The 26,680-nt window shown below is 35.1% G+C and overlaps 1 protein-coding gene across 4 annotated transcripts in view; it reads left to right on the forward strand.

Moving 5' to 3' along the window:
* RALGAPA1 (Ral GTPase activating protein catalytic subunit alpha 1) overlaps positions 1 to 26,680 on the forward strand; it is a 217,797-nt gene that overhangs the window by 111,200 nt on the left and 79,917 nt on the right. For all 4 annotated transcript variants that reach the window (XM_065871901.1, XM_065871902.1, XM_065871903.1 and 1 more), the window contains 12 exons: positions 723 to 847; positions 2,068 to 2,284; positions 3,355 to 3,531; positions 5,473 to 5,625; positions 8,164 to 8,357; positions 8,580 to 8,678; positions 9,536 to 9,691; positions 11,283 to 11,411; positions 15,582 to 15,707; positions 18,489 to 18,547; positions 22,261 to 22,369; positions 23,704 to 23,814. In XM_065871901.1, the coding sequence (XP_065727973.1) occupies positions 723 to 847; positions 2,068 to 2,284; positions 3,355 to 3,531; positions 5,473 to 5,625; positions 8,164 to 8,357; positions 8,580 to 8,678; positions 9,536 to 9,691; positions 11,283 to 11,411; positions 15,582 to 15,707; positions 18,489 to 18,547; positions 22,261 to 22,369; positions 23,704 to 23,814 (1,655 nt within the window). The remainder of the gene's footprint in view (positions 1 to 722; positions 848 to 2,067; positions 2,285 to 3,354; positions 3,532 to 5,472; positions 5,626 to 8,163; positions 8,358 to 8,579; positions 8,679 to 9,535; positions 9,692 to 11,282; positions 11,412 to 15,581; positions 15,708 to 18,488; positions 18,548 to 22,260; positions 22,370 to 23,703; positions 23,815 to 26,680) is intronic.

Consider the following 26,680-nt stretch of genomic DNA (forward strand, 5'->3'; position numbering starts at 1 on the left):
TTCTTAACCTGAAATGCTTCGTAGTTCATTAGGAACATAAACAGTGTCGATATCCTTTGGTTGCAGAGAAATGCTTTTCTACAGCATAATAGTGAAATAAGTAAATATCATTTTTTGTAAGTTAGTTTCCCAAGTTTAAAACTTTCTTGTTAATGTTAATCATAATGTAGTCATAAAAAAATCTAACTATTGTGGTGTTTTTTTTTTAAACAGAAAAATCTTTGTGAAAATAAATCTCTTTTTTCTTAAAGCAAAAAATTAGATTTGTAGTGAATAGAAACAACATTATGTCAAAATCATAAAATTTTAATTTATTAATATCTAAACTTAAATTCAAGGGATATATTTCTTGCAAATATTCTTTGGGGAAAATGGAATTATAAATTATTAAGGCTCCAAATAGAAGCAGAGGTAGGAAGAAAGAAAAATATACCAGTTTCTTTATAGGCAATATTAACCTAACTTCAACTAGTGCTTATCTATAAGCTTTCTTGCTGTTTTAAGGTTATACTGAAGATTGACTAACATCTGCTTAGTTAAATAAAGTAAATATCAATTTACTAATTCTTAAAATTAAATCTAAAAGGAGAGAAATTATTCGTAGATGCATGTTTGGCAAATAATTGATATGGCATAGGTAATTTTTTGGCTGTTTTTGTTTTAAATTTAGGAAATGTAGTTAAGTCTTTCTTCACTATATATAGTTATTTATTTATTTTTAGTCAATAAGGAGGACATGAGCACAAAACTGCCCCCTCTTAATAGTGATATTGGCAGCAGCAATGCTAATGTTCCTGATCTGATGGATGAGTTTATAGCAGAACGACTTCGAAGTGGTAATGCCTCAGTAAGTGTTATTTTATTTATTTGATTTTAGAGAGGAGGGTAGAGAAACTAAAAGATATATACATATGTACATATATATGTATATGATATACATGTGGAAAATTTTATTCAAATAAGCCCTCACCCCAAATTTAACCCTTTTTTGAATTAAGATTTTTAAATTATATTTTTATAGTATTTTTTATTCAAAGACCTAAAACAAGCAGGCTTTTAGTTTTGACCAGGGTGAAAATTTGGGATACCTGTTTGCTCAGCTCCTGTGGTATAAGCCACTACCTTCCTAGTTCTTTCTCTGTTTTTCATCTTTGTTCTTAGAGTACTCTGATGCCTGTTGTCAGCCCTCAACAGGAAAGATAACAATGGAGGTCTTCTGGCCCAACTCACACCATTTTGACAGCATGCTAACATCGGTTACTTAATCATTACAGATAACTTTGGAATAGATTTTAAAGTTATCTTTATCTTGAGTGTTAGAATTAAGGCAAAATGAAAATGGAAGCAGTTTTATTTCTAATGATGCTTAATTGTTAAGGAAAGATAAATATATGTGGAATTGCTTTTTTTAAAGGGCAATATTCCATTTAGATTTCAACTTGTCTCTTTAGTGAAAGTCTGTAGCTCCATTACATTTTCCTTTTTTTTTTTAAGTTGTTTTCCTTGAGTGGGAAAAAAGTTATAGAATCATTATATGTAATCATCATAGAATGACATCCTTGCTGTCATTCTTCCCTCCCTCCATTATCTCTTCCATTTGTTTCTTTTTCTCTTTTCTTTTTTTGCTCCACTGCACAGCTTGCGGGGATCCCTTAGTTCCCCCACCAGGGACCAAACCCATGCCCCCTGCAGTGGAAGTGCAGTGTCCTAACCACTGGACTGCCAGGGAATTCCCTCTTCCATTTGCCTCTTTTTTTTCCATTTGAATACTTTGCTCTTTCTACTATCTTATCTTAATATTCACTCCATGGATCCTTTTGAGGCTTCAGGGTCTCGGGCCCAGCACCAAATGGTATTTGGGTCTTTGCTTTAGCCAGACCAACAGTAGTTCAGGACCCAGCTCCATACAGTTACACGGAGTCTTCAGTTAGTGTTTCCCCCACTCCTACTTAATGCCCTAAGTTTCAACATTTATTGTGACGATTGTCTTGGAAATTAAAGATTTCACATGCTTAATGAGAATTCAAAAAAATTTTTTTAATGGTAAAATGTTTCTTGAATTTTTAGACTATGACAAGAAGAGGAAGTAGTCCAGGTAGCCTCGAAATTCCCAAAGACCTCCCTGATATTCTGAACAAGCAGAACCAAATGCGCCCTATTGATGACCCAGGTGTGCCCTCAGAATGGACTTCTCCTGCCAGTGCAGGGAGCAGTGATCTTATCAGCTCAGATAGTCATTCGGATTCTTTCAGCGCTTTCCAATATGATGGCCGAAAATTTGACAGCAAGTATCTTTTTTTCTGTTTGAGCAGTACGGTTTTTTGTTGATTTGTTTTCTGTTCGAGACTGACTGACAGTTTACGTAACCATCATATTCCTCTCTAACATTACTTAGGGGTTTCCATATACATATTTTGATTTCATTTTCAGTGAAACTCCAAAAGAATTTTTAGGGAATCACTTCCAGTTGAGACCTCTTTATTTTGCCAACTAAAGGCATTAAAAAAACAAAAAAAACACTGTTCTTTCATAGAACAAATGATATTTTAAGACCAGACACATAGACAGGAAAAAGGATGGGCTTGGTGTTAGAATAAAGGACAGTCATGGTTATGAGTTGGACTATTTCATGAAGTCGTATTTGGGGACCACTATCTAGTTATTATGGTCAGTGCTTCAGCATGTTCAGTACACTTATGTTCAATGCTATGGTACCCAGAACCTTACTTGAATAATTGCTTCATGTTAAAATGACATCAGTGATATTATTTAGTGCTATATTACTACCACATAGCTTTTCTGCTGTAATTCTGTATTACACTTGGCAGTCAGTGAAGGGTACCAAAATTTAAAAGAAGAAAGTCAAAATCTTGGGAACCAACTTTGTGAAGAGCTGGGAGATGCATTAGAGAATTATGTTTCTTGCCCTCATGGATTATATACTACTCTGATCTTGGACTGGAAATATGATTTGAAAGAAAAATGACTCTTACCACGTATCTGACATTTTTATTATATATATCTCTCTTCTAGAGATTATAAAACTTGAAAAGCAGTTAAGTATATTTCCAGCTATCAGAAAACAGGGATAAGAATAGTGATGATATATTGTATGTCTCTGTCCTTTTATCGTTTTTGTTAATAATAGGCTATGAGGATCTTTAAAAATTTGTTTCTAATTATAAATTTCAAAGTGTTAACATTGTTTACCCTTGCCTGAGTGGTATGTAAATAGAATTAATTTGGGGGGAATGTTCATATTTAATTATTTTGATGAAGTAGCTATGTCTCTTTTGTAAATATTTTTGTTTTATAATTGGAACTTCTGTACACTAGCATTTCTTCTGCCTATAGATTTTGGCTTTGGAGCTGATACTGGGAATGCATCCTCTGCTGATGTGGATTCAGGTTCTGGCCATTATCAGAGTGCTGAAGAGCAAGAAGTGGCTAGTCTAACCACGCTTCACATCGATTCGGAAACAAGCAGTCTTAATCAACAAGCTTTTTGTACTGAAGTTGCAACAGTTACTGGTAAAGTTACTCAAGGGAGTGTATTCCTTAAGTGCATTTTTTTTAAGCCACCTAAGAACCTTTTCAGACTTGTATTTGATAGATTTTATGTATTACTTATTACTATTTAAGTATTATTTTTTTCACTCATCTTTATGTAACAATGGAGGGAAAAAAACACTAATATAAGAGTTTTTTGACCTGGAGTCCACATGGATAAGCTTCAGGGAACTCTATAAACTCCTAATACCGTACGCAAAATTTTGTGTATGTTTGCACCAGAGCATTTCCTGCAGCAATTTTTAAATAAATAACCAAAAAAAGTTGAGGTACTGCACTTTACCTTTTTCATTGATTTTCAGAGTTAGCCTAGATTTTTGTAGATTTCTTTGGTAAACTATTTATTATTGCAAACATAAAGCACACTAAAATAAGGTCTGTTTCTCAGTATACTAATATTCTGTATTTATATAGTAAATTAATATAGTAAATTATGCTTTTCAGCAACTTTTTGTGTGTGGTCAAACCTGACAATAATATGACAAGTGGGGTCCAAGAAATTGAGTCATGAAAGGCACATTATTCCAAGAGCAGTACCGTGACCAGAGGGAGCCTGAGCAGCCTGTGGCCCATACTTCAAGAGTTCCACTGTATTATCCAGATTCACTCTGGTTCCTACTGCAGTTTGACACCCCTTTGATGGATGATGGATGAAATATCAATAGGGTGGTTTTTGCATCCTGTGGTTGGCTGGAACTTGAAAGACTGGAGCAGTGATGTCTGCATGTCTGAATTAGGCACATTTCTTCAGCCAAATCAAACTGATGAAATTCGGCCAGTGAAATACTCACAGGAACCCATCCTATGTTTTCACGTTCTTCTATTCCACATCTTTTCTACCAGAGGATAAGTAAGAACTTTAGCCTGCGCATTGCAGAATGAGGGCTGAGTGGAAGATAGGAGCCAGTTTGGTTGTATCCACAGTCTGATTGTTACAGAATTTAAGTTACTACCCAAAGAAGAATTCTTATTTTACAATAAACACCTTTTACTGTAGTTGTCCTTAAACATAAATTTAGATGAAAATTTGGTTGAAAAGATACTCAACATTACTAGTAATGAGGGAACATAAATAATCCATGAGGTACCACTATACACATAATAAATCAGCTCAAGTTAAAAACACAATACCAGTGTTGAAGAGAGTGTGGAGCAACTGGAAATATCATACATTACATTATTATAATGGGAATGCAAAATGGTAGGGCCACTCTGCAAAAATACGGCAGTATCTTTTAAAATTAAGCATACATTTACCATATGACCATTCCTAGGTATTTATTTCAGACATTTGTATGTGAAAGTTCATAACAGCATTATTCACAGTAGCTAAATTGAAAATAGTCCAAATATCCATTAACCAGTGAATGAATAATCAAATTGTAATGTATTCATCCATCCAGTATTCATTGAAATAGTACTCAGCAATAAAAAAGGAATTAAATGCTAATATATGCAAAACCATAGCTGACTCTCAAAAATATGCTTTTAAATGAAAGATGTCAAGGCTAGCAATGTTAGTGGCATATAGCAATGGGCAAGTTTCTCTTCTCCTGAATTGCCTCAAGCCTGAAGTAAGTGAAATAAAGTAGCAGTAGGTACCAGAGTTTCTATAGCTGGACCAGGAATGGAAGTAGGCATTCTTGCTCTCACTGATGGCCCCTATTAATTGGCATGTCCTGTTCTCATTCCACACTAGTCCCATAGTAGACATGGAATGAGACTGCTAGATATGAAATCTTGTACAGTATTATGATTTTATTGACCTCTTTGGCCAGTTTATAACCTGATTTATCTTTTGATGTTTTCAATTTGTGTTTTATTGGGCTTTTAAGCATTACATCTTAGGTAGAGGGTATTGAATATATTCTTTGTGGTAATTTTACGAAATTATATTTACAGGTTCAGAAAGTGCCTCTCCAGTCCATTCAGCTCTGGGATCCAGGTCACAGACACCTTCTCCTTCCACACTGAATATAGATCACATGGAACAGAAGGATCTACAGCTCGATGAGAAGCTCCACCACTCTGTTCTACAGACACCAGATGACCTAGGCAATATTTGGAAATTAGATCTTTGCCATTATTTCCTTTCAGGACATTAGTGTCAGGAGATCTTAAATAAGGCATCTTAAAATTGGTTATTTTATATATGTTATGTAAATATTATTATAAGTCTTTTGGACTTTTCTGTCTTTGGGAAATTAATTAGTATAACATTTTTTTTCTTGCCCTTAAAGAAGGATATTTGCATTCTGATTTTTGTTATTTTATTATAGTTGATTATAGTCCTGGTATTAGTGGTTACATTATTTTTATTTTTTTTTTTTTGGTTACATTATTTTTGTATGTTATATTATCATTTACATTACCATTTCCTAAAGCAGGAAATACATAATTTGACATCGTTATTCTTAATATTTTATCTGAAGAACCTGCTGAATCAAAGTAGGCAGTCCAAATGAAGTATTTTTATATTTAAGTAAATGTTTAAAAGTGACTAGGAAACCTTAGAAACTGCAAGTTAATAAAAAGTTATTTTTGTTAAGTCCTACATCATGTAACAGGCATCAGGATAAAAACTCATTTTGAAAATATGCCAGAAAATTTGGTCAAGGACACAGCTGATAAGATATTTATAATGAATAATGTAAAATACTAGTTTTCATTGGTAGTGCAGCACATTTACTCTCTGGCCAAAGGAAGAAATTTAAAACCATGTGACTTCTGCCCCCTGCCCCCCCTTTTAAGGTACTCATTCTCTCTTTTTTTTTTTTTTTTTTTTGCGGTACGTGGGCCTCTCACTGTTGTGGCCTCTCCCGTTGCGGAGCACAGGCTCCGGACGCGCAGGCTTAGTGGCCATGGCTCACGGGCCCAGCCACTCCGCGGCATGTGGGATCTTACCAGACTTGGGCACGAACCCGTGTACCCTGTATCGGCAGGCGGACTCTCAACCACTGCACCACCAGGGAAGCCCTCATTCTCTTAATATGCAATTACCTTGCAATTACACAGCCCTGATTTTCTGGTTTTTAGATTATTTCTGACCTTTTCTTTCCTCCTCTTGGTCTGCAGTTTTTTGGTTTTTTGGTTTTTATTTTCAGCTTTTTCCCCAACATTTGGAAAAAATTTCAAACTCATGGAAAAGTTGCAAGACTAGTAAAATGAATACCCATAAATCCTTTGGATAAATTCACCAGTTGTTAATATTTTACCACTTTATCTTTCTCTCTACCTATACATACACACACACACACACACACACACACACACACCCACACACCCATTAAAACAACCCCACCGTACCCACCCTTTCTTTTTTCTGAGCCATTTAAGAGTGAATTGCAAGTATCAGACCCTTTACACCTAAACACTTGAGCAAGTATGTCCTAAAAATAAGTATACATTTCCTATATAACCATAATATAAGGGCCACGTTCAGGATATTTAACATTGATACATCATTGCAATTTTAGTCTATAGTCAGTTATCCTCAGTTGTTCCAATAATGTCCTTCATAGTTACCAATCAGTTGAGTTATCACTATATTATGAAGGTTCTGTAGAATAGGGAGATGTTAACAGTGATGGTTAACCCTGTAGTGTTTTTTTAAAATTTTATTTTAGTGAATTTACACCAAAAACCTGTTTTTATTACTGTGAAAGACTGTCCAGTAACTTTTTAATAATATACTCAGTTATTGTACACTTTACATGCAGAGAAAAAAGTTAAACATTAAGAGTAAAGGATGTACACATACTGTGTATGACTTTGTAAATTATCAGTACACTGACATATTATCAAGCAGGAAAAAGTCTTTACTGACTTTCTGATGATTTTGCCTTTTCCATTATATACATTGCATAGAATTATGGCTTTTCTATGGAGATCTATAATGATACCTACCTAAAACATCTATTTTACAGATGAGGAGCTGTAGCTTCAGGGAGGTTATTAAATAATTTGTACAATATCACATAATTAGTGACAGAAATGAGACTAAGACCCTAGGTTACCTATATGTCTTATATATAATCATGCCAGTATTAATAAACAAAAGAAATGTAATTATGGAAATTTTAGATTATATTTAAATTATTTTTTTCATGCCATTGTGATATCCCTTTTAATGCTAGGCCTGACTTAATTGTGAAATACAGAAATATATTTCTTCAGAAGGTTTAATTACAAAGAAATAAGCTTAGGAAGACTTCCTACAGGATCTGCCTTCAGCCTGAGATTTTCTGTTAATTTGATGATGGAACTTGAAGTAGCTATTAGGTTAAATAGAGAGTATGTACTTATAAATATGATCTTTATGTCAAACGTAAATTTCTCCATCTGGTATCTGCATCATTTTCTCCTTAGGTAAATCTAGATAGATGCCCTATTGCATAAGTAATTATTGTCAAAATAAGGAATTATGAACTAGCGAGGTTTTGACCTTACCAGGAAAAAATAACACTGATGCATCTTAACATTTCTTTTATTCACTTTTGTAGATATTTAAGATTATTAATTTGACTCCTATGTGTTTTTGTGATCAATTCTCTAGAAAAATTACTGACACCAGTGAATTATTTTTTTCTATAGAAATCAGTGAATTTCCATCTGAATGCTGTAGTGTGATGGCAGGGGGCACTCTCACAGGATGGCATGCTGATGTTGCTACTGTAATGTGGCGAAGAATGCTAGGTATTTTGGGAGATGTCAACGCTATTATGGATCCTGAAATACATGCTCAAGTTTTTGATTACCTCTGTGAACTTTGGCAGAATCTAGCTAAGGTAAAAAAGAAAAAGATAAACAGGGAGAAGGAAAGAAAAATAAAGTATTAAGAAGTACAGAAAAAGCCTTAGATAGCATCCACCCCCGCACTACGAACTGATGCCTTAACCATGTTTAAATGTATTGTTAGTGGTAGGAACTAGATCTCAAGTTTAAGGTAAAACAAACTGGGAAAGAGAACACTTTTCATAGGTTTGTTGCATTTTATTTGAAAATTACAGATTAGAGATAACCTCGGCATTTCAACTGATAACCTGACCTCCCCTTCTCCACCGGTTTTAATTCCTCCACTGAGAATTCTTACACCTTGGCTTTTCAAGGTAAGCTTAATATATAAAATATTAATTAAAAAGTTTCATTTAGTAAATAAGTATGTGGTCAGTCTCAAACAGTAGAGAGAAGACTATTGTGTAGTCTTCTAGAGCACTTAGTTTTGTTTTTTGTGTGTTTTTTTGCTTTTGTTAAAATTTATTGAAGTATAGTTGATTTACAATGTTGTGTTAATTTCTACCCTACAGCAAGCAAAGCGATTCATATATATATACATATATATATATAGCAATATATATATAAAGCGCTATATATATAAAGCGATATATATATAAAGCGCTATATATATAAAGCGATTCATATATATATACATATATATATATATTCATATATATATACATACTTTTTCATGTTCTTTTCCGTTATGGTTTATCACAGGATATTGAATATAGTTCCCTGTAGAACACTTAATTTTTAACTAACCATTAGGGGTTATATAGAGAGGAGAGTGGGCCTAGCAAAATTATTATTTAGGTTGCATCATTTTTATTACTAAAACAAAAATGAATATAGTAAATTATGTTTTTGTTGTATTTAAATGAAATGTAAACCTCAGTTTTGTGTTATAGAATATGCTATGTACTTCTAAAGAATAATTCTTTTAAGTATTATATGATATGTTTGGTGCATTTTCCTAAGTGAAACAGTGTATAGTTATTCACACCTACTTTGTATCATTTTAATGATAAAAATAATTTTAGGAATCCTGATATTTAGTTCATTAAAGAAAATGGGCCAACATAGAAATAAATGAAAACAAATATATAGCTTGCTATGTTCAATTGTTTCAGTATTTAACAAACAGTATTTGGTTTTGAGTATTAAAAACAACATCTTTCAATTGTAGGCAACCATGTTAACTGATAAATATAAGCAAGGTAAATTACACGCCTATAAACTTATTTGTAATACAATGAAAAGAAGACAAGATGTTTCTCCAAATAGAGATTTCCTAACACACTTCTACAACATAATGCACTGTGGATTACTTCATATTGACCAGGTAAATATATGTACTTTCTAACAAGTTGCTTTATAAGTTTATCTTTGATTCTTTATTCTGTTTAACTCTTGACTTTCAAGGTGTAGAATTAAAAACATTCCCTTATATTGTAATTTATTTACAGATTTATTCCATTTATAACCTCATTTATTCTGAAACATAGTTTCAAAACAAGCTATTGTAGTTGGGAGATTGACTTGATTATTAAGTGCATCTTTCTTCTAATGTTATAAGAACTGTTCACTCTTTGAAGAGATTAAAACATCCTTTGCTTACGCTGACAACATCTTCCTTTAATGTCCTAATGTACTTATTGTTAGGTATTTTGTAATTGTTACTTGATAACTGGCAATTGGGACTTAGGTATTTGCTCAGCTAGTCATGCAGCAGTCAGAGGTTTTTTTCTACTCTAAGAGTCAGCACATCACATTTTCTTATTTTTATAAATTGTATTACCATGGTGACAAGTATATTGATTTGCATCAGTATAGTCATTACATTAGATAGTCATAAATATGTCTCTAGAACATTACTTCACAGGTCTTGATCCTGGCCATAAAACTGAAAAGTACAGGAAGTTGCCGGTCAAAGTAATGTAAATGTTTGTAATCATAACGTGGTTAAATTTCACTTGCAGTTCATTTCAGGAGCATTAAATTAATATTAAAAGATGATAATGTATCTTTCTGAAAAGTGAAAAAACTTCTTGTGTTAATTTGAAATAATTATTGTGTTCTACCTTATAAACATGTCTCAAATAAAATGATATTCTTAATTACTGGATAAAGAGCGTTCATTTAAATTGGATTGAGTAATACAACCTGCTATACTGCATCCTCATGGTAAATTCCAAAGGCAAAATGAATGAACAACCAAGTTGAGAATATTCCCTTAAAAATGCCTACATCTGGATTTCTGAGGCTAGATGTCTATCATCAAAGGACTTCAATTTTTCTAAAATAGAGAGTTTCTCCAGTTGCCACATAACAGGTCATGCAACTTCAGACATCAGAGTTATCACGTGGAAGCAAATAGGTGGCAGAAGGAACTACTCTGCAATTAAGTTTTACAACACATGGGCTGTATTTTTTTTTTTTTTTTTTTTTTTGTGGTACACAGGCCTCTCACTGTTGTGGCCTCTGCTGCTGCGGAGCACAGGCTCAGCGGCCACGGCTCAGGGGCCCAGCCCCTCCGCAGCATGTGGGATCTTCCCGGACTGGGGCACGAACCCGTGTCCCCTGCATCAGCAGGCGGACTCTCAACCACTGCGCCACCAGGGAAGCCCGGGCCTTATATTTTTAACCCTCCGAAGTAGAGACCCTTCTAACTGGCTCTCTAGGGTTAAAAAAAAAAAAAATGCTGTATTGATGTCAGTTAAAAAGTGTTTTCAGTTTACTTTCCTGTGACAAAATATAGTACTAAGCATGGATTATTTGGAAGAATTAAAATTAGTCTTTCCAGTTAGCCAACCAGTTATAGTTATTACCTGTTTTATTATTTCATACATTGTCTATTTTTAAGGATATTGATTAGCTGATACCCAAGATTACATTTGTGATATTTTTCTTCTCCTCTTTTCTTTATTCCTAAGGATATTGTCAATACAATCATCAAGCACTGCTCACCTCAATTTTTTTCACTTGGTTTGCCTGGTGCCACAATGCTTATTATGGATTTTATTGTAGCAGCTGGTAGAGTGGCTTCGTCAGCTTTTCTCAATGTAAGTTTTTATCTCCTGTCCTTCATAATATAACAAACTGCAGTTAACCAAGATTCAGCTAACAGAACAACAAAGGAAGAACCATTGTTGATAAAATATAACAAACTGATGTTCAGGAAGATATGTAATTTAATTAGAATTGATTGTCTCTCCCACTTTAAAAAAAAAAGTAAACAATTCTGAAGTGTAAGAAAGTACTAAAATTATTTGATAAATTGACCCAGGAGCTACAAAAATGGGTTAAATCTGATAAGCAAAACAATTTAAAATTGAGGAAATCTAAGGAAACAAACAGGGAGGGAAGAAAATTTTGAAAATGGGCAATGAGCTATAGCAAAAGAGAAGAAAGAAATATAGGTGAGGTAACCCAGAAATATGCTCTAGGAGTAAACTCTAAAACAGCATGTGAGGGTTTTTCATAACAGTTTGGAGCTGTGAGACAATGCCAGGTAACTTAGTATAACTGGAACATGTTCAGATATAAGTGGCAGAAGTGAACTAAGGAGGAAGGCAGTAGCTCTGTCTATAGTGCTCAAGAGGTTAGATTTCATCCTAAGGAAAGAATGAGTAGCTGTTGAAAGATTTTAAGCAGAGTGACATGATCACATTTGTATTTTAGAAAGATCACCCTGGAACAAAGTAGAAATGAGAAGTAACTGAATGTCTACTGGGAAAAACTAAAAGTATTTGGGAAAGAAAAATCAGTCATACTTGACTAGTGCTAGTTATAAAACTTGCAAAGCAGTTTAACATATGTTATTTCATTTATAAGCTGCAAAAGACCAAAAGTGAATGAAAAGGAGTTCTATTTGGGGCATAGGAAGCTGCCTGTTAGACACCCATGAGATGTCAGAAGGTCCACTGTATATACAAGTCAGGATCTCAAAGGAGATGTCTGGACCAAAAATGTAAAGCTGGGAGACATTAGCTTACAGATGCTATTGAAAGCCATGAAACTGGATACAGTCACCTAGAGGAAATGTGCAAATAAGAGAACAACCCATATTTATAGCTAGTTATTAACCCTGTTTCCCTAGTTCCTGGAGAACAGTGATCATGTCTTACTTATCTTGGTATCTTCAGGGCCTGGCACAGCATCATGGTTATAGGTATTTATTAATCGAATCTGTAAATATATATTCAGCACTTAGTATGTGTTCAACATGGTGCTAAGCCCTTTTGTGGTTATTAAACTTTTGTTTCCCCTTGTGTACAAAGTGTTCCTTTGTGTGGAATATAGAAGGATATAGAATAAATGAGATACACGTTGTACTCAGGGAGCATATAATCTGCTGCTGGGAAGATAGAAAAATATATTAATGACTATAGAATGTAGGACAACAAAGAGGTACCAGTAGGAGGAGCTTAGCATAGTGGTTAAAAGCATGGGTTCAAATCCCAGCTCTGCCACTTAATTAGCGGTGAGACCTTGTGCAAGTTACTTGATTTCTCTGTGTCTAAGTTTCTTCATCTATAAAATGGAGGTAACCTTCCTCATCTGGTTATTTTATGGGGATTTGAGTTAATATTTGTAACATGGTTGGAACATTATATGACACATTGTATGTGCAATTTAAGTGTTTGTTAAACAAAATAAAATTATTTGGTAATTAAGACAGAGGAGAGAGCTTTTTTTTTTAAGGGATATCAGGAGGTTCCATGGAAAAGGTATTTGAGTAGGTCTGTGAAAGATTAGTAGTATTTTTATGAGTGAAAATGGAGAAGGGGGAAGGTATTCCAGGCATAGGGAAACAGGCATGAATAAGCTGTGTCCTAGGAATGACAAATAATTCATTTTGTTTACAAGCTAGTTAGTCTAACTAGAGAGTAGTAGACACAAAGAACAGAAAGGTACTTTAGATCCCAGCTACCCAAAATGTGGTCTGCACACCGGAAACATTTGGCATGCAGAATCTCAGAACTCATCCCAGACCTACTGAAACAGAATATATATTTTAACTATATCCCAAATAATTGGTATGGACAGTAAAGATTGAGAAGCACTGCTTTAGACTATATCTTGGAGGGTCTATTAATGCCAGGGATCAGATTATAATGCTATATTTTATATTAGATAAACAGTTGAATTTTTTAAAGTAGGGAGAGAGATGATTAAATCTGTGCTTTGCTAATGTTAAATAAGTGTATTAAACTGGGAATAGATTAAATGGAAGACAAACTAAAGATGGTAAACAAGTTACAAGGTTATTTTAGTATTAACAGAGTACACAGATTATCAATCTCTTGGATACTGGCAAAAGCTGATAGAACTCAGGGGAGCCTGATGCATAAACCAATGCCATTTTTTAATGCATTTACTATGAAAACTATAACTGTTCAGTTGGCTGATTATTCCAGATGAGTAGTTGGCACATTTCCTACAGCCCTGATGTCCTTAGGCATCCATTTTTAATTTATTTATTTATTATTGGTTTTTTGGCCGTGTTGGGTCTTCATTTCTGCGCGAGGGCTTTCTCTAGTTGCGGCGAGCGGGGGCCACTCTTCATCGCGGTGCGCGGGCCTCTCACTGTCGCAGCCTCTCTTGTTGCGGAGCACAAGCTCCAGACGCGCAGGCTCAGTAGCTGTGCCTCACGGGCCCAGTTGCTCCGCCGCATGTGGGATCTTCCCAGACCAGGGCTCGAACCCGTGTCCCCTGCATTGGCAGGCAGATTCTCAACCACTGCACCACCAAGCAAGCCCAGGCATCCATTTTAAGTGACTAAACCTTCCTCCTATCTAGAAGGATACTATTGTAACATCCTTGGGAAAATTTTAAAAACAGTTGTTTTCTGTTTTCTGTGGTTCTTATGAGGAACACCTATTGAGACAGGCTGCATAGGAAGCCAAATCATTACAAGAATTAAACCTGACACATCTCCACTGTAAGGTTATGGGCAGTGTTTTCCTCTGGACGGTGTTGGAGATACACAGTCTAAATCTTGCTCTTTGGAGTTTCATTTTAGATCCCACACATATCATCTTCCTTTTGTTAATCCCCCCGCCCCCAGGCAGATTTCAAAGTAATTTGATTAGGTTTTGCCTTTCTTAATTACAGTTCCATTCCAGTTCTGCCTCCCATTATGCCCCACATACCTAAATGAATATTCCCAGTTTTTTCATCCAACTTTAAAGAAAAACCCTTAGCTAATCTCTATCATTAAATATTGGGGGTGTTTTTCAGTTTCATTTTTATAGTAAAATTGATTTTAAATCGGGATGGTGGATGTGAGCTTACCCCGCCCCATTATACTGCTGGCCTTGTATCTGTAAATCTAGATTATTTTTTTAATATGGAAATGAGTTGTTTTGTTGAAAATCATAATATCACCTCTGTTATAACATTTATTAACAAGGAAATCCTTTGGAGATAGGTTCTTGTTTTAGGTAAATAGAAGAAGTTTTATATTTCTAATAGATTGGTTTTAGCATTTTTGTTAGGTGTTATTAAACATATAAATCAATTTGTAGGTATTTTAGTAAACAAAGCAATTTATCAGTAGGTGGGTGTTGATGTTAGGTGGGCATGCAAGAAGGCAGAAGAAAAAAGAAATGTTCAGTGCTGATACTTCAGAAATGGCTTAATACAGCTAAGGAAAAAAGATGAAAAGTTACCTTCATCTGCAGTCCAAGCATAATTTCTAATTTTGTTGTTAGTAAGTAGTATAGGTAGTGTTCTTATCATGTGCATAATATCATAAAACACATCTAGACTAATGCCTGTGTCTTGAAGATATATTGACCATTTTCATCCTTAGTTACTTTATTCATCCTTGGATAGTAACGGATATATTCTAGAGATCATGGGTCTTCTGCTCATTAGAACAATATGTTACGATGTGTGAGTTGCCTTTAGAATGAAAGTATTTATATTTTTCCTCAAAATCAGGGTAATTTTATGCTGTTAACTAAAACTGTATTCCTGTCTACATACTCAGTAGCTGTACCCACATTTCTGCTTATTAGCTGCTCTTAAAGAAAGCTCTACTATTTGTTCATTGCATTTATTGAGAGTAACAGTAGTTTTAGTGGAAAGTATAGATGAAAACCTAATCTTTTTGTGTTCCCCTTTCCTTTTTCAGTTTTGCTTGTACTCTGACTTCCCTGTGTAATCTGGTTAGGTAATAAAGTAATTTTTCTGATAATTAAAGATTTTTAAAATCTGATACATAGGCACCAAGAGTGGAAGCACAAGTTCTTCTTGGATCTTTGGTTTGTTTTCCCAACTTATATTGTGAACTGCCTGCTCTCCATCCCAACATTCCTGATATTGCTGTGTCTCAATTTACAGATGTTAAGGTAAGAAATTAGGTGCTAATTTTAGCGTTTAAATGACTTTATAATCATAACAATATATTCAGTAAAATTTGTGTTCTTCATTTTCCTCTTGAAATCCACACAATTGTTAAAGAACTTTAGCCAGCTGTACCCCTCAGACACAAAGGCTGGAATGTCCATTAGGAGCATAACCTTTTTTTTTTTTTTTTTTTTTTGCGGTACGCGGGCCTCTCACTGTTGTGGCCTTTCCCGCTGCGGAGCACAGGCTCCGGACGCACAGGCTCAGCGGCCATGGCTCACGGGCCCAGCTGCTCCGCGGCATGTGGGATCTTCCCGGACCCGGGCACGAACCCGTGTCCCCTGCATTGGCAGGCGGACCCCCAACCACCGCGCCACCAGGGAAGCCCGCATAACCTTTTTTTATAACTATTACTTTGGAAACATTTTCTCATTATTGAACCCACTCACATGTCATTATCTTAGGATTCATTCATTCACTCACTGAACATTTATTGAAATCCCATGAGCCATATACTATGCTGCTAATGTAAGGCTTCTAAGATTGAGATGGCACTCGACCTGCATATTTGACTGTCTCCTTCTCCCAGTTTTCCAAGGTGATGAATCAAACAATGTAATGGAATATTCTATTCTGCTATAGGGAACTGTGGAATTGGGGTGGAGATCCCATGTACCTGAAGCATTAACAGGCTTGAGTAAGAGATGGTGCAAAATTGAACTGTCTATACAATTGCTTACTCAGATAGTAAATCTTTTAAAAAAAAAAAAAGATAGTGTCTAATTAGGAGTAGACATACCCTAATTGTTGTTTGTTTACAAGCCTTTTTAAAAATTTCAAGTAAAAAAAATTGGTGAAAAGTTGTTTTGTGCCTCTGTAGAGGTCAGCCTCTGTTTGAAGGGGAAGGTGTGACATGATCAGAATCCTTACTCCTCTGGACTCAGTAATTCTTAGACCAAGTTAGAGGGGAGTGGTGTGGTCAGGTCTCCTAGTTAGGATAAAGGCACTTAGTGCTCTGGACCCAGCAATGTGCCTGGTAGTGAATAATTCTGTCACTAAGTCAAGACCTGTCTCTAACTGAATGCCCATGTATTATAAATTCCCACAGGTTTAACAGTCCTAAGAAGTTGTGCTTGTTATAGTAATTGCCAGATGGTCTCTGTTTGACCTGAATTGGCCCTAGAATTAGAAGGGAAAAGAGAATAAAGAAGGGACGAGAGAGGGGCATTCTATCTCCTCAGAAGTCATGCTGATGATTTTTTTTTAAACTTGTGCTTTCTTTGAAAGAAATGTTTTAAATCAAATTTTTGTCAGTAGTTTTTTTTTTTTTTTTGCTTGTCAGTAGTTTTGCATGTACTTTCCATACCACCTGTATTTCTCTGTGAAACATTTGTAATAATTACACTTGTAATTATTTTTCAGTGTTTGATTTATACTTTAGACAAATAAGTACCACAAGGTCTTAGTTACTGCTATATCCTCAGAGCTTAGCATGTTGCTTGGCATGTAGAATATACTCCAAAAACATTTGTTAAACAAGTGAACTTCACTTAAACATAAAATTGTAGGGGCCGATGCAAATTTATAATGATATTTAATTAAAACTATACAAATTGACCTTTGGTCTTCAGGGATGTAATGGCTTTGGTTTCTTCTATTTTCAGAAGACCCTGAAGGTCAAAGATAGGTAAGAGTTTCAGTTTGCTTAGGCCGTTTTGAGTTCGTTTGGGCTTAGCCTAGCCTACTATATGTGATTTGTATGATCAGAGTGGCCTTGTCCTTTGCTGGCCATTGTATAGGCAGTAATGGCTGAAGTGATTTTTAAAAACAACCAAATAGCACTATTACATAGAAAGCTCTTGGGCTTAAACAATAGGTAGCTTCCAAGTACCTATTAATGGCTAGCCATTGGGTTAGCTGCTAAATTCACAAAGATAAGTAGAAGGTTACTCCTCTAAGGAGCTTGCAATCTAGATAGCTGATAAATCCTTAATGAGTGAATAATTGAATGATTTTTAAAAACCGTATTAACTATTAACTAGCACTTATCCCAAAACTCACACATAAGAAGAGGAAGCTTTCTTTAAAATGATAATTCTCAAAGTTGTGAAAAGTTTTGTTCATACCTTTGAGCTATTAAATCTGCTTTAATTATCTTTATAGTGAGCATTTTATTACTCTTCTAATCAGAAAAAAAGTTTTTGAACATATACATTTGGTGATAAATTTCAAAAATCATTTGTCTGCTATAACAAAATACTACAGACTGGGTAGCTTATAAGTGACAGAAATTTCTCACAGTTCTGGAAGCTAAGTCCAAAATCAAGGCTGTAGCATAATCACATTCTGGTGAAGGCCCTCTTCCTGGTTCATAGCCAGTGCATTCTTGCTGTGTCCTCACAGAGTAGAAGGTGCTTAGGGAACTCTGTGGGAGTCTCTTATTTATAAGAGCATTAATCCCATTCATAAAGGCCCCACTCTCATGGCCTACGTACCTCCTAATACCATCATCTTCAGGGGTTAGGATTGCAATGTACGAATTTGGGGGGAAGGCACAAACATTCAGACCATACCATTGTTTTATTTATTTAGCTAATTTTATGAATAACATTGGAATATACTAAAAGTATGTACATGAGAACGAAAAATGACTGTTTTATTTTGCTATTGTATCCCTAGCGCCTGACACAGTGCCTAGGTCCGTGGTGGCTGTTTAATAAGTATTTGTTAAATAAGTGAATGAAAAAATCTTAGTCATTGCTAATATTTCTCCTTCATTTTAGGAACTTATAATCAAAACTGTATTAAGCTCGGCAAGAGATGAGCCCTCTGGTCCTGCACGGTAAGTCAGATATTCTTAAGACTTGACATAGCTATTCTGTGTTTGCAGTTTTATTTTAGAAGTTAACGGAATTATTTAGCAGTCCAGATCGTTTCAGATACACAAAAGCTATTCTGAATCATAAATTTAAATTATTTGGATGATTAAATACATTTTTTCATTATTTAAGTATGAACCTTCCCTTCAGTAAAAAAAATAAAATCCTAGTCACCTTCTGTGTCCAAAATGATTTCTTTTAATTTTATTTAAGTAGATTTTGCTTTCCCTTCAGATTATATTTGTCACCGTCTCTTATGTAGTACCTTGAAATATGGTACTAGTTACCCAATGAATGTTTGTTAAATTGAATTAAAATATTTTTATTGTAGAAAGTAATATATCTAAGAAAGTAGTATATATTAATCTTTATAAATATTTGATCAGGATATTTTTTAAAAATAGAATGTAAATAAGATTTTAGAATGTTTTTGTTTTTAAATGTCTCATTAAGAAGTGAAAACTGTGGCATTTTGTCTGTGTTACTAAACCTTTCTCAAAAAGGTTGATTTAAATCAGCATGTTGCCTAACCTATAATGGAAAAGAATCTGAAAAAGAATATATATATATAACTGAATCATTTTGCTGTACACCTGAAACTAACACATTGTAAATCAACTATACTTCAATGAAAAAAAAAAAAAAGCAGGTTGCCAATAGCATACCATGCTCCTTCTTTTCCCCCAAATATCATATATCATTATTTTATATTTCTTGAACCTCCACAAAGCTGTGTCTTTTTCAGTAATCTACACATTATTTGACTCAAGGTTCATAAAGGTACAGATCATGACTTTGACCGTTTGGATTCTAATTCTAAGTTAAACCTCTTCTTTTTCCAGCAACTAAAAGTAATGAGCAATTTTCTTAAATGAGACATAGCTCCAGCTTTTTAATTCAGTTGTGTATTTTTCTTACGTAATAGCCAAGGTAACTAAAAACAAGTCTTTTGGAGTGAATTCTTTTTCAACATTAATTCTATTTTAATACTGCTCAGCTACTCCAGAAAATGACATTGTCTTTTCCATTATCCCACATTTTCATTTCTTTTAGCTTTAGCCCCAAATTTGATGATTTTCGATATTCTTTCCCTAGCATTTTCTATGTTAATAATGACAACCTTTTAAGTTTACGAGGATATTCCTATAATATTGTTTCATTTAATCCTCATCACAATTCTAAGAAATTATTGGAATCATCATTATTCTTCCAATTTTGCTAGCAAGAAACTGATGGCTTAGAAAACTAACATTCATTAAGCCTTTTCTATGTGCCAGCCACTGTTCTAAACACTTTACTACCTCACTTAATCTTTACAACAACTCTCAGAGAATTTCAGTAATATGCCCTATCACCCAGAAAATGTAGAGCCATGATTAAAACCCTGGCAGTTTGTCTTCAGAGCCTTATTAGATGCATAAGTAATAAGTGGCAGAACCAGAATTGAACCTATAGCTTCTGATTCTAGATCTTCTGCCTTTTTTTTTCTTTTGTGGTACACGGGCCTCTCACTGTTGTGGCCTCTCCCGTTGCGGAGCACAGGCTCCGTATACGCAGGCTCAGCGGCCATGGCTCACGGGCCCGGCCGCTCCGTGGCATGTGGGATCGTCCCGGACCGGGTCACGAATCCGTGTCTCCTGCATCGGCAGGCGGTCGCTCAACCACTGTGCCACCAGGGAAGCCCTGCCTATTTTTTTTTTTTTAAAAAAACTTCATTGCCTCTCAGGTGAAAGAATATCAAAGCCTAAAACATAATTGACCAGATGTACACTTGGGAATCATTAACATGATAGCTCGTTGACAGTGTAGGAAAATCCCAGAAGTCGAACGTTAAACATTTCCTAAACTTGTTTGCCTATACTTTTCAGGAATGTAAGGCCTTAGAAGCTTATACCCCAGAATCTGACTAGTAGCAGAAAGTTGAGCCATACTGGGAATAATCTAGATTATTTTGACATCTTGAAGAATGTAGGAAGCTGTACACACACATGCACACACAAAAACTGATGTTAACCTTTAAAAAGCAAAAACCAAAAAACAAAAACTTAAGCATTTGTACTCCCAGTCTGTGCCTTTTACTGTGTCTTTAGTTAGCTGCATCTATGGAGAACTTTGCTTCACTTCAGAGTTTATTGTTATTTTAGGATTACAGCTCCTTCCACTGCTAAACCTGTCACTTGGTTATTTAGATCTATAAATGTTACATAAGATTGATGGGTGGACAACAGTAGGGAAGAAAGGAAGCTGTAGACCTCACATAGAAGACTTTCTATAGTTTTGATAGTAAATTAGTAGCATTAACACTGATGGACTGAAAGAAGGGACTTAACTTCTGATCCATTATGTTCAGGAAGAAAAATATTTCTGCACTGAATTGTTCTGAAATTTAGCATTCTACTGAATTTAATTTAAGAATATCAGTATCAGGACTTGCAAGATATATAGAAGGAGCTGACTTTCTTTTAATACTTAGAAACATTATATGCTTCATCAGAAACTTATACTTGAACACACTAATAGAATTTTTACTGATTCTGATCATCAGATTACTTTCTTCAAGCTGAAACTCAGTTGAAGTAGGGAACTGAAGTTTCACAAGACATGAGGAAACAGAACAAAATATCTCCAAGTTCTGTTTCTGTTGGAATTCCTTTATAAAGTGTATAAATTTAATTTGTGGTCCCAATTTGTTTTAAAAAGGATTTGTAGCTAGCTATGTTAAATGTAAAAGATATGAAAATAATATCTTACTGACTGCTGCTATCAGTCAATAAAATTACACTTTCCTTTTTTTAAAAAAAAAAAAAATTATTTATTTATTTAATTTGGTCTGATCCGGTCTTAGTTGCTGCCTGCAGGCTTTTTCTAGTTGTGGTGAACAGGGGCTACTGTTGGTTGCAGTGCGTGGGCTTCTTATTGCAGTGGCTTCTCTTGTTGCAGAGCACGGGCTCTAGGCGCTCGAGCATCAGTAGTTGTGGCGCGTGGGTTCAGTAGTTGTGGCACATGGGCTTAGTTGCTCCACGGCGTTTGGGATCTTCCCGGACCAGGGCTCGAACCTGCTCCCCCCTGCATTGGCAGGCAGATTCTTAACCACTGTGCCACCAGGGAAGTCCCCACTCTTTCCTTTTTGAAAGCAGGTTGCATATTTGTTTGGGAAGCTTTATGACAATATCAATTTATCAATATGGGTTTGTTAGAAAGATCCTGTGTGTTATCCCCACCTATGATCTTGGTAATAAATTATAGTTGAAAATAAGGCTTAGAACAGGGAACTCTACTCAATATTCTGGAATAACCTATATGGGAAAAGAATCTGAAAAAGAATGGATGTATGTATATGTATAACTGAATCACTTTGTTGTATACCCTGAAACACACAATATTGTAAATCAACTATACTCCAATATAAAATAAAAATTAAATTAAATTGAAAAAAATAAGGCTTAGAGTTTGGGGGATGTGCTTTCCTCCACTTTATCTTCCTAAGTAACAAATTGATTAATTAACAGCAATAAATTGATTAATTAACAGAGTAACAAATTGATTAATTCACCTAAACAGTGCATGCTCACTCTGGGTTGGTTGGTTGTGGGTGTTTTGGTTGTGGTGGTGGTGTCATTTCATTTAAACGCTCATCCACTTTTATTTGTATCATTATTGGTTGCCTTTTCTGCAGATGTGTAGCACTTTGCAGTTTAGGTATTTGGATATGTGAAGAACTAGTCCATGAGTCTCATCATCCTCAAATTAAGGAAGCTCTGAATGTAATTTGTGTTTCCTTAAAGGTAAGTAAATAAATATTTAGTGGACTATATTAAGATAGTATAGAATGTATGATTATTTTTCTCTAAATGTTAATTATATATTGTGCCCTTACAGAATCATTAATTCATTAATTTATTATTACATTATTTCTTTGATTCTGACTTTTTCCTTAAGAATAGTTCTACTCTTGATTTTAGGATATCTTGGTGATGACCTGTTTTATCTCAACTTTTTATATATTTGGCTTTGTCCCTAAGATAAATATGGATGACTCCTAAAAAGGAAACCAGTCATTTAACAACATTTGTAAGGCTGTTTATCATTTCTTAATCAGTATTTTTGTAACCTACCCTTCGATCTTTATTACTTCCTGAATTCTTGAGCTATTCAGGTTTTGGCTTTATCATTCAAGTTAAATGCCCTCTTTGTGACCAGAATAAGATTTGCTCAGAAATAATAACCCGATTATTTGGAGAGTCTGAATGAATAAGTGGATATTTTTTATTTGTAAAAAGATGAGTGATATTACTTTTTGTCCTAAGACTTGTATTATAATATCTGTATAGAACTCTAAACACACAAAGTACAAATATTACTTATTTGACAGATATTTCTGAGTATATACTATGTTTGAGGTGCTTTGCTAGGCAGAGTAAGGAATACCAGAATGAAAAAGAAATATAAATACTAGATTGAAGAGATTAATAATATGATGGCTGAAAAAGATTAAAATAAGTAATAAAATATAAAAAGCTGAGAGAACCAAATGAGTGGTGCATATAAACTGCTGATTGAGTTCAGAGAAAGCAGAGGTCACTTTGACTTAGGTATCAGAGAAGACTGGAAAGAGGAACTATGTGGTCAGGGCTTGAAGAGTGGGTGAGATTTGGTTATAGAAAGATAAGCATAAAAAGTTTGACTTTATACCATTGGGGAGTCATCTAAGATTTTTAAGCATAGAGAACGTCAGCATCAGAACAGTTCTTCAGAAGATAATATGGAAGTATTGAGTATAGTAAGTAGATTGCAATGGGGAAAGATGGGATAACAAGATTAGCAGTTTAGAGGCCATTCCAGAAATCCAGGTAAGAGAAAATGGAATAAAACTTTAATGAGGACAAACATTACAAGAAAAAATAAAGTTAATTATATCTTTGGAATATGTTATGATTTTCTTATTTTGCAGGTGTATATTTATCTTCCTAATAATATTTTAATAAACACAAATATAGAATGACAAAAAAAAACATGTATACAATTTAAAATTTTTTAGCAGCTAATGCAGAGATGAATAATATCAGGAAGAAATTTTTTATAACAGTGCTTTTTTGTTTTTTTCTTATTATTATTACAGTTTACAAATAAAACAGTAGCCCATGTAGCTTGTAACATGCTTCACATGCTGGTTCATTATGTACCTAGACTTCAGATTTACCAGCCTGATTCTCCCTTGAAAATTATTCAAGTAAGTAATTTCTCATTTATTTCTTATTATGACTTGTTAAAGATCCTTAGATTTGGATACCTTGAGATTAAAATTAGTTAATAGTTTTCTTTAAATTTTGCATAGCTAAATAATGGCCACTCAGGGTACTTTTTTTTTTTTTTTTCTTTTTTTTTGTGGTACGTGAGCCTCTCACTGTTGTGGAGCACAGGCTCCAGACGCACAGGCTCAGCAGCCGTGGCTCCCGGGCCTAGCCGCTCTGCGGCATGTGGGATCTTCCCGGACCAGGGCACGAACCCGTGTCCCCTGCGTCAGCAGGCGGACTCTCAACCACTGCGCCATCAGGGAAGCCCCAGGGTATTTTTTTGAGATATCAAAGTTCATGACAGTCCCTTTCTATATTATGTTAAGAGATTATGTGGTTGGTTTTAAATGCTACATGCAAATTTATCATTGCCGTTGTCTTTATAATGTATATTAGGCTTCATTCCCTGTCTTAGGTTAGAAAACATACCATCCCTCCAGTTACCAAAATCAGGAGATTATTTTGATTCATTCCTTTCCTTTCCTCTTCAGCCAGTCATTTATGAAGTGGTTTATTTTTATTTTTATTTTTTTTATGTGTTCTGTGCTTCCTACAATACCTGACGTTTTTCAGCCCTTAATTATTTCTTTCTTGAGATACTATAATAACCTTCTAAACTGGTTTCCTGGCTTCTGAGGTCATCCCCTCCAAGTCATCATTCACATTGACATGACTCTTATGTCACTTTCCTGAAGAACAAACAAACAAACAAAATCTCAGAGTGGTTTTCCTTTGTCTATAAAATAAGACCCAAACTCTTTAGCTGGGAATTAATTTGAGGCCTCCAGATGAGGACCCAGCCCATCTTTTCAGAGTCATGTACTGATTCCTTTTATGAAATACCCTGTAGTCTGGGCACCTGAGTCAGCTATTATCCCCTAAACATACCCCTCACTCTCTTCTTACCTAAAATGTTTTACTTTTTCTACCCCACCCCCCATCTTTCAGTGATTGGTTTAAATACCATCTCCTCAAAAAATAAGAATCCTTACTTGTTCTCTCCAACCAGAATTTATCTTTCTTATCTTCATATTCTTATAACATTTTTAGGAAAGATAGTAATTAATATTTATTAAGCACCTACTACCATGTATCAGTCACTATACTAGTCACCTTTTCATATGTTACCTCATTTAATTCGTAAAAAGTCATTTGAGGTGGACTGTTATCCCTGCCTCCTCTCCTCCCTTTATTTAAGATGAGAGAACTGAGGAGACAGCAACTGTATAAAGTCATAAGGTAACAGGGTAGAAACAGGGTTCAAACCCAAGTCTGTAAAATTTCAAGTCCAGACATTTCCCACCCAACCACGTCGCCAGGCCCTATTTTAGCACTAAATATACTTGTGTAAAAATTCTAAGCTTCTTGGGACTTCCCTGGTGGCACAATGGATAAGATTCCATGCTCCCGATGCAGGGGGCCCGGGTTTGATCCCTGGTCAGGGTACGAGATCCCACATGCGTGCCGCAACTAAGAGTTCACATGCCACAACTAAGGAGCCTGCGGGCTGCAACTAAGTAGCCCGCCTGCTACAACCAAAGAGCACACATGCCACAACTAAGGAGCCTGTGAGCCGCAACTAAGGAGCTTGCATGCCACAACTAAGACCTGATGCAATCAAATAATAAATATTTTTTTTAAAAAATTCTGAGCTGCTTCTTTAAGACAATGGCATTTTTTTCTTCATTATTTTCTATGCCTAGGATGACTTGCATGTAGAATCTCTTAGGTAAATAATCTGTTGAGTTGAATATAGTATTATGGTTAAGAGGTTGGGTTTGAAGGTTAGACCTGGTTTAACTAACCCCTGACTCTGCCATTTACTAACTTTGTAACTGTCAACAAATTACTCAGTCCTCTAAATTCTGGCTTTCTTTATCTTTACATTTGGGATAAAATTACCTACCTCACAGAGTTGCTCTGAAGACTAAATGAGAAAATATATGTAACACGCTGAGCACTTTTTGCCATAAAAGTGATGGGACATAAATTTTAATAAATGTTGGCAGCAGCTACCATTGTTACCATGCAGAACATGATAACTGGATGTAAATGTGAATGTTCATATATATGTCTATTAGTATTAAAACATTTGAAATTTTAAAACTTGAAAATTTTACCCTTTAAGATTGATTATTCTGTTGAAAGTTAAGGTGTTCTTTAAGTAAGCATATTTTTTTTGTTCATTTGAAGGCCTCCAAATCCTTCCCCTTATTTTCTTCATAGTTTATATGCTATTAATACTTACCTAAGTAATTCTTAGGTGTGTAGAGTTTTTGCAGATTGCTTCACTTTACATTATAGTGGCCAGTGCCTACAGATAAATGGTTATACTTTACCTCTAATTGAATGAAGAAATGAAATTCTAAAATAGTAGAGCATTTCACTAATGGTTACCTACTTACATAGTTAGGAATAGAAGCCCAGTTCTATTACCAGTATTAAGTATTAATCTAATATACTAGATTCTATTAGTGTGTAAAGCCTTTTATGGTATAAATTATGTTTAGAGGAATTTTTCTACTTGAAGCAATCATTTATAAAAATTTAATAGCATACAATAAAAATACAGTAAATTTACCTCTATACTTTTTTTTTTTTTTTTGCATTACGCGGGCCTCTCACTGCTGTGGCCTCTCCCGTTGCAGAGCACAGGCTCCAGATGCGCAGGCTTAGCGGCCATGGTCCACGGGCCCAGCCGCTCCGCGGCATGTGGGATCCTCCCGGACCGGTGCACGAACCCGTGTCCCCTGCATCGGCAGGCGGACTCCCAACCACTGCACCACCAGGGAAGCCCACCTC

Source organism: Phocoena phocoena, chromosome 2 (genome assembly GCF_963924675.1).
Source record: "Phocoena phocoena chromosome 2, mPhoPho1.1, whole genome shotgun sequence".
In the NCBI taxonomy this organism is placed as follows: domain Eukaryota; kingdom Metazoa; phylum Chordata; class Mammalia; order Artiodactyla; family Phocoenidae; genus Phocoena; species Phocoena phocoena.